The 8,802-nt window shown below is 42.6% G+C and overlaps 1 protein-coding gene across 3 annotated transcripts in view; it reads right to left on the reverse strand.

Annotated features, from left to right (window-relative positions):
- The window catches only part of sema3fa (sema domain, immunoglobulin domain (Ig), short basic domain, secreted, (semaphorin) 3Fa), a 62,207-nt gene that overhangs the window by 51,514 nt on the left and 1,891 nt on the right, over window positions 1-8,802 (reverse strand). For all 3 annotated transcript variants that reach the window (XM_058073522.1, XM_058073515.1, XM_058073506.1), the window contains exon 2: window positions 8,031-8,184. In XM_058073522.1, the coding sequence (XP_057929505.1) occupies window positions 8,031-8,142 (112 nt within the window). In that variant the 5' untranslated portion in view covers window positions 8,143-8,184. The remainder of the gene's footprint in view (window positions 1-8,030; window positions 8,185-8,802) is intronic.

The raw sequence follows: 8,802 nt of genomic DNA on the forward strand, positions 1-8,802 counted from the left end.
GGCTTCATATCGCAGCTAAGTAAGAGATGCTTGTCTGATATTGATATGGACATGGATGCCACTACAGTTTACCTCCTGTTGGGGAATATTAAATAACTGTGCAATGTGAAAGAAGAAGAGTCCTCCTTCATTAATACAGTAAACCTCGGATATATCGGACTCAGATATATCGGAAATTCGCTCACAACGGACAGATAAAAAAGAACCGATTTTTCTGTAATGCATTTCCAATAAAAATTAATTGCATATATCGGATTTTTTATAACGGATTTGGCCTATTTCGGACAAAATCTCCAGTCCCGTTCCAATGCATTTCCATTAAATTTCCCTGGCATATATCGGATGGCCGCATCGTTATGCTAATCTTGTTGATGTCACTGGCTATTGTCTTTCTCCTGGCTCCAGATTTAGGACAAATATAAAAGTGAGTGACGTCAATAATACTAGCACAGCAGTGAATGAGATCTTAACCTCACTATTGGAAAAAACGTAGGCCTGACGGGCGTAACAGGGCCTAGCTTAATTAACAATTTGTTATGCTCAGAGTCCAAAGTTCAATTCTCATTACCTTACGTCTCTTTTCATTGCCCAGTCCAGGTACATTGGAAACATAGTCAAGGAAGTGCCTTTTTATAACGGATAAAATCCAATTTACGCATATACCGGATATAAATCCGATATATGCGTAAAACGGACATTTTCCGGTATACGCATATAACGGATTTCGCTTATATCGGACAAAACCAGTGGGAAAATTTGAATCCGATATATCCGAGGTTTACTGTATAAGGCTCCGACCACATAACAATGACATCGATCATACCTTCCCAACAGAACCTTCTGTTCAGAAGAAAATACCATTTAACCACCGACAGCACATTCTTCATTCATATGCTGACACATCAATTAGTCCCTGCTTTGTGGCCTAATTTGCAAGATTCAATTATTCAATATTGAGTCATTCGGCCATATAACGCCCCCCTTTTGGGGGTCCTTAAACCCCCAAAATGATTGCTTGATGACACGGATACAGCACTAATATACTAATATAATAGGTGTATATTAGCAGCCCCGCCTCCACCCACCAAGACAAAGAGACTGTATGAGAGACACAAGGGCTCCTTCCGTTTATGCCGTTGTTCTATTGAACCAACTGTTCAATGTTTCAACATGGGGATATATTAAGGACGGCAAAATTATACAGTTATTGCGTGATTAAGATATTAATTTATTATCTTCCCACGCGGGCGGCACGGCGGTCGAGTGGTTAGCGCGCAGACCTCACAGCTAGGAGACCAGGGTTCGATTCCACCCTCGGCCATCTCTGTGTGGAGTTTGCATGTTCTCGCCGTGCATGCGTGGGTTTTCTCCGGGTACTCCGGTTTCCTCCCACATTCCAAAAAACATGCTAGGTCTCAAAATTGTCCATGGGTATGAATGTGAGTGTGAATGGTTGTTTGCCTATATGTGCCCTGTGATTGGCTGGCGACCAGTCCAGGGTCAAAGACAGCTGGGATAGGCTCCAGCACACCCCGCGACCCTCATGAGGAAAAGCGGTAGAAAATGAATGAATGAATGAATCTTCCCACGCCTAGTGCCCTCATTTTTTCCTCAATGAGAAATATTGTCATTTTATAGGTGACACAATGTATTATTAATACCTATTATTACACCACTGTTGCTTTTTATTTAAAGTCTAGAAATGGAGCCGCAAATGGCTCGTAGGTCGTAGTTGGGACACCTCTGTTTGACCGTGACTCCTTTTGGGGGGGTCCTTAAACCCCCAAAATGATCCATTGATGACAGATACAGTACAATTTCTTCTAATAATGACAATTGTGTTGCTGCAAAGTGTCAATACAATAGTGTGCGTATTAACAAAAGTACATACACATGTAGAACTACCTCTAATATGAATAAATCAACTGAAAACTGCACCATTTCAGAGCGATATCCCTTTAAAAGGACACAGTACATTAGGTTGTCTACGCCACTATTTATGAGCATTGACATGGTGCCACTATGGCTTCATTGCCATGTCTCATTATGTTTAACAACTGGACAAGCATCCATTTGTAAGCAGCCATGCAGCCTGGTGACGGGGGTAATTAATGACATGGCATTGGGGCTGACTGACATGAGGATTTATGGATTAGGGCAACAATGTAGTGACGGGAATGACTGCATTTAGAATCTACTCATTTGTCATTTCTAAAAGTGTAATTGTAAAACTGCTTTAGATTACAATTCCGGGTGTCCAGAACACATGAATGGGATTTTCACTTTAAAATTAGTATGTTTTGGTAAGAGCCGTACCTTCTGGAAGGGATTAATGATGCTAACCACGGTATCAGTATACAGTAAACCTCGGACATATCGGATTCAATTGTTCCCACTGGTTTTGTCCGATATAAGCGAAATCCGTTATATGCGTATACCGGAAAATGTCCGTTTTACGCATATATCGTATTTATATCCTGTATATGTGTAAATCGGATTTAATCCGTTATAAAAAGGCACTTCCTTGACTATGTTTCCAATGTACCTGGACTGGGCAATGAAAAGAGACGTAAGGTAATGAGAATTGAACTTTATTGGACTCTGAGCATAACAAATTGTTAATTAAGCTAGGCCCTGTTACGCCCGTCAGGCCTACGTTATTTATTAATAGTGAGGTTAAGATCTCATTCACTGCTGTGCTAGTATTATTGACGTCACTCACTTTTATATTTGTCCTAAATCTGGAGCCAGGAGAAAGACAATAGCCAGTGACATCAACAAGATTAGCATAACGATGCGGCCATCCGATATATGCGAGGGAAATTTATGGAAATGCATTGGAACGGGACTGGAGATTTTGTCCGAAATAGGCGAAATCCGTTATAAAAAATCCGATATATGCAATGAATTTTTATTGGAAATGCATTACAGAAAAATCGGTTCTTTTTTATCTGTCCGTTGTGAGCGAATTTCCGATATATCCGAGGTTTACTGTACAATGAAGCTTCCAGGTAGGAAAGATGACCCTATAGTTTGTTTGGTATTATGAAGAACTCACAGCCTCGGGGAAAGTCAAAGTCCCTGAGAATGTGTCCAATTTAGTTCTTTTTCTCAGCAAGGTCAACCTTGTCCCCAGGTGTTCCGTCACCAGCTGAAGACGCTGAGGAAAAACAGGGTTAAACACTTTCAAATGTGAGTAACAAGCTATTACTTGTTAATATGTCGCCACTCTCCCATAGTTGGTGGGCAGTTAACCTCCACTCTGAGCGGCTTCTGTTGGAAAGGTTGTGACCTCGCCGAGCTGGGTGCTCTAAAATAGGGAGTGATTAAAGAGCTGGTTTTCAAGGTAATAAGGGGTGTTCTCAGCAACGGACTGAAGCCAGACTCGGTCGTTTACGACTGTACGAGCACATCATTGCTTCTTTAACTTGTCATTGTGTCGTTTATGTCAGACTTCTACGTGAGGGTTACTCAACACAGCCTGGGACTTGCACTCCTGCCTGCCAGGATTTGGTTGATGATCGATTCCCTGCATGCTTTCAGTGGACATTCCTTATGCTACCTCATATCTGCAATGCAAAGTCTTGTGCTGCTGTCAGAAAAATGCTCTATACTCCCAATCCCACATCTATAACGTACGGCTGGGGGGCTTAAAATATAAGCACCATATAAAAACAAACTTATGGTTCATGTGGACATAAACTGGATTTGATGTGGAGATTTCATGTTTCCAGATGGCGCCGCCCGAGTGCAAGCTAGTTACAGCATCTATATGTACAGTAAACCTCGGATATATCGGACTTGGATATATCCGAAATTCGCTCACAACGGACAGATAAAAAAGAACCAATTTTTCTGTAATGCATTTCCAATAAAAATTCATTGCATATATCGGATTTTTTATAACGGATTTCACCTATTTCGGACAAAATCTCCAGTCCCGTTCCAATGCATTTCCATTAAATTTCCCTTGCATATATCGGATGGCCGCATCGTGGCGCTCCGATTCGCCGAATCGTGACAGGCCGCTATACGACGTCATTTGCAGCGTTTGCAGCGTTGCCTGCGCGTCCAGGTACATTGGAAACATAGTCAAGGAAGTGCCTTTTTATAACGGATAAAATCCGATTTACGCATATACCGGATATAAATCCGATATATGCGTAAAACGGACATTTTCCGGTATACGCATATAACGGATTTCGCTTATATCGGACCAAACCAGTGGGAACAATTGAATCCGATATATCCGAGGTTTACTGTATGTATCTTCTGATGTGTTTTTAGTGTTGAATAGTGCTTTATTCGTACTTTCTTATTGTTTTTATCCCATAGCGACACCTTAAGCAAGTCTGCAGTTATGGATGTTAATCTTGGGTTCATCTTCTCAACACTTGGCTGTTAGCTTTGAGCACCCCTTCGCTACGCCGAGTGACCGGAGATCCCCTGCGGAGATACGGAGGAGGAGAGGCTGCATAGCGGGAGTGAACAGCGAAAAAGACGGTATAAAAGTTGTCGTATAAAGACGGTATCGACTGTGTTTACCGTCTGTTGCCATGGGATCATGAGATGGACGTGCTAATGGCGCTAACCCGGCTACAGACTAGCGTGACTGCAGCATATTCATTTTAAATAATACATAAATAATACTTTTCTATATTTATTTTAAAGAATATTTTAAAATATATGTATATAATTTTGGTGGCACAGCGGTCGAGTGGTTAGCACGCAGACCTCACAGCTAGGAGACCAGGGTTCAATTCCACCCATGGCCATCTCTGTGTGGAGTTTGCATGTTCTCCCCATTTTCTCCGGGTACTCCGGTTTCCTCCCACATTCCAAAAACATGCTAGGTTAATTGGCGACTCCAAATTGTCCATAGGTATGAATGTGAGTGTGAATGGTTGTTTGTCTATATGTGCCCTGTGATTGGCTGGCGACCAGTCCAGGGTGTACCCCGCCTATCGCCCAAAGGACAGCTGGGATAGGCTCCAGCACCCCCCGTGAGGAAAAGCGGTAGAAAATGAATGAATGTTTGAATATATAATTTCAGCGGCTATTGTTCTATAAAATTGTTTACATTTAAATAAAACTTTGCACGCATATTTGGCTTTGACTTTTGTTTAAATGCAGTTTGTGGCAAAAAATATGGGGATATATATATCATATGTCGATATTCAACCTAAGAAAAAGAGGATATGAGTTTTGGTCCATATCCCCCAGTCCTACTGTACCGTCTGAGCTACTGCCAACTATGTGTGTTCTATATTCATCATACTGTCAGATATTAGGCAAGCAAATCCTTAAGCTTTGGACAGTTTCTGTAAAAATGTATACGCTATAAAAGCCACGTGAACGCAGCAGGCGGAGTGCAGATTAATGAACATGCAGGACATATATGACCTATTTTGGAATTTAAGCCTTCAAAGCAGGGTGCACGAGTGACACTGTATGTACACGCCAGATCAAATACTATACCGTGGCTCTGACCTCTTGTGTTTTGTTTTTTTTTTGCTTTGATAGAGTGCAAAGATATGAGAGGCGAAGACAAAACACTGCATCTCTTGAGTCTCGTGTTTTGGGCTGCAGCCAAAAGCAGCAACATTTCTATCAACCATTGTTAAAAAGATGCAAATCATCAGCAGAGAGGGTGTTGTCTGATGACGGTTTACGAAGCGCTCACAGCAGATCGGACTGTCCATTTTATTTTCCTATCAAAAGGTAAATAATTGTCATAATGAGCTTTGTCATGTGACATCTATTCCGAGGGAATAAGGCCGCCAGACACTAAAAGCTATTAGGGAACATCATAGTCATTATTTGGTTAAGTATGCTAGCTCATTAAAAATGAATAAAAGAGCCTTTAAGAGCTATTCCCAGCAGTGTGGCGCCGCAAAACCAACACAATTAGTCCGTGCACAGCTTATGGGCATTTCAATCTATGTGAGGTTGCTCTGCCATGCATAAAGTAACCCTGCAAACTAATTAAAAACAAAACGCAAGTTGATTAGAGGAAAAGGGAGAATAAATGATCTCCTCCAAACCAAGTAAATGCGAGAGCGTCGGAGTGTGAGATCCGTCTGGATTCGCCACACAACAGGACGTTAGGGATAAATAGGGAAGGGGAAACCTCAATCAACAAAGACTTCAGTTGAACGCCTTTAAAAGATACAAAAACGAACCAGCTTGAACTAAAAATAGACCTGGTCTTCAGACACAGGGCAGTTATTATTTTTATTCAAATATTTATATATGCACTTTTTTGTTCCAATCTGAATAAATTATGTTTTAATATTTCAAATAAATAAAAATAATAAATTATATTAGAAAGGCAGGGCCAAACTATATATTTTACACATATAATTCTAACAGTCTGTATCTGTAAAAGTGTCATGCAACCTTCTATATGTGCTTGTGTCCCTTTTTTCATGAGCACTTTGTAAACAACAGACCACATCAAATAACCAAATTGATAAAAAAAAAAGCTACCCAAACCATCAAAACGTTTGGGTATGACGCCATGATGCCAGGTTGTATGTTAGGTTTCAATGAAATACTTCGGAAAGAACGGGCGGGCCGTATTTCAACACTTGGCGGGCCAGGTGTGGCCCCCAGCCCGTAGTTTGCCCACCCCTGATGTACATATTTTCAGGTAAGGTGTCTTCTTTATTGGGGATGCGTATTTATATGAGGGAATTATCACATTCGGGGGGCGGCACGGCGGTCGAGTGGTTAGCGCGCAGACCTCACAGCTAGGAGACCAGGGTTCAATTCCACCCTCGGCCATCTCTGTGTGGAGTTTGCATGTTCTCCCCGTGCATGCGTGGGTTTTCTTCGAGTATTCCGGTTTCCTCCCACATTCCAAAAACATGCTAGGTTAATTGGCGACTCCAAATTGTCCATAGGTATGAATGTGAGTGTGAATGGTTGTTTGTCTATATGTGCCCTGTGATTGGCCGGCCACCAGTCCAGGGTGTACCCCGCCTCTCGCCCGAAGACAGCCGGGATAGGCTCCAGCACCCCCGCGACCCTCGTCGAAAGGCAGGAAGTGAACAAATGTAACAGTTACTGATGAAGAGAGTCGGAGGAAGAAGCCGTGATTTCCTGATTTAGGAAGTACCTGTTCTAATTATTAAAAAAAAAACAAAAAAACTTTAAACTGTATTATTGAAAGCAGGAAGTGAACAAATGTAACAGTTACTGATTGTAAAAGTACCAGATGGAGGGGTAGGATTTAATAAGCTTTGCTTCTTCCTACTCCTTTTGGACATGTGGAACTGTGAACTGATTATGGGATGCACTCAATTGTAATCTGATGCATGTTCAAATGAAATAAAACAATTACCATCATTGTCACAAAATATAGCATGAATATATTGACAGGTACTCGAGTGTCATAATTGATTAACTGATCTGTGAGTGTATGAAATGTGTGCAGAGTGCAGTACATGGTAGCAACCAGCAGAGGCGCTGTTGAGTTGAGAAAAACATGATGCTACCTACTGTATGTAAACTGAAACAAAGTCTTTTCTCTTATTCAAAATGAACAAAATAATATTAAAAACATAGCTTTAGTCCAACGCCCCTTCCAAATTCCCACCTCTACTGTACACCGTAAGATCCTCACTTGAAGGATGAATGAGGCCGTGCACCACTGAAGTCTATTTTAATGGGACACACACACACACACACACACACACACACAGAGGGTCTCATGTGGCACTGGCAAACATTCATAACATGCTGGATGTCGGCCCGAGTGTGGGCCCGGCCAAGTGTGAAATCGAACTTTAGTTGAGAAGGCAGCGAGGCCACACAAAGACCTGTTTGGACAACTAACAGCAGCCAGGCCGTTTCATAAAAAGAACATATTCTTCACAATTCAAAAGGCCCATCAGCAACATCTCAGTGGTCCTCAAAGGCGGAGCCACTGAGGCACAAATGCTTGCCAATGTCTACCCAGTCCGATTATCGAGGAAATAAAATCCCACACAGCAGGTATCCATCCCAACATTGTGCCGGAGACTCACCTTTGAAGGACAAGAAGATCCTGGGTGCAGACAGCGGCTCGTTGGCCGGGGGCAGTGCCCCGGACGCAGAGGCCAGCAGGACCAGGAGACAGCACAGGCTGTCCCGCAACATTGTCTCTCTGTTTGCTAACAGAGGGGGAGGAGAGTCCAGGAGCTGGGGGGGACAGAGATGGATGAATGTCAGACAATAAGCCCGGAATCTCACAGACCCACCACGACAGCAACATCAGCAGATTTGCAAAGATCAGCAGACCCATGATGGTTTGTTTAGTGTTTGAGACACATCGAGAAGAAAGAAAACCAAGGTGGAGGACTTTGTGGTCCCATTTTGGGATGGACGTCTCACTGCATGCATGCATAAAGAAACAAACTTAAATCTTGACTACATTTCAAGCAGTTCTATTTCCATTTTTACACTTGTTACTAAAAAGGCCTGCAAGAAAACGCGTGCTCAACAATACGAGCTCTCCCACAGAAGGGCGCCAAACATTATGAGTGCACCATAAAGGGATTGTGGAGGGCGTCCAAATGCGGCGTGGCAAATCACCGTGTAGGATTGGAAGAGAACAATAAAACAAGCGTACCTCAGCGTTTGGGGAGCTGTAATTATGTTGGCGCAAACACCGAGACACCGAGACGGGTCTGAGTCTGAGGTCAAACTGTCAGCCGGGGTTTAAGATCAAGTTCCACGCTGAGCCCCCTCCGCAGGCAAAACTCCAAAGCAGACCTTAGACCGGGATTCAAAGTGACCTGGCTATTCGGATATGAGGAC

This window comes from Doryrhamphus excisus, chromosome 1 (assembly GCF_030265055.1).
Source record: "Doryrhamphus excisus isolate RoL2022-K1 chromosome 1, RoL_Dexc_1.0, whole genome shotgun sequence".
Taxonomy (NCBI): Eukaryota; Metazoa; Chordata; class Actinopteri; order Syngnathiformes; family Syngnathidae; genus Doryrhamphus; species Doryrhamphus excisus.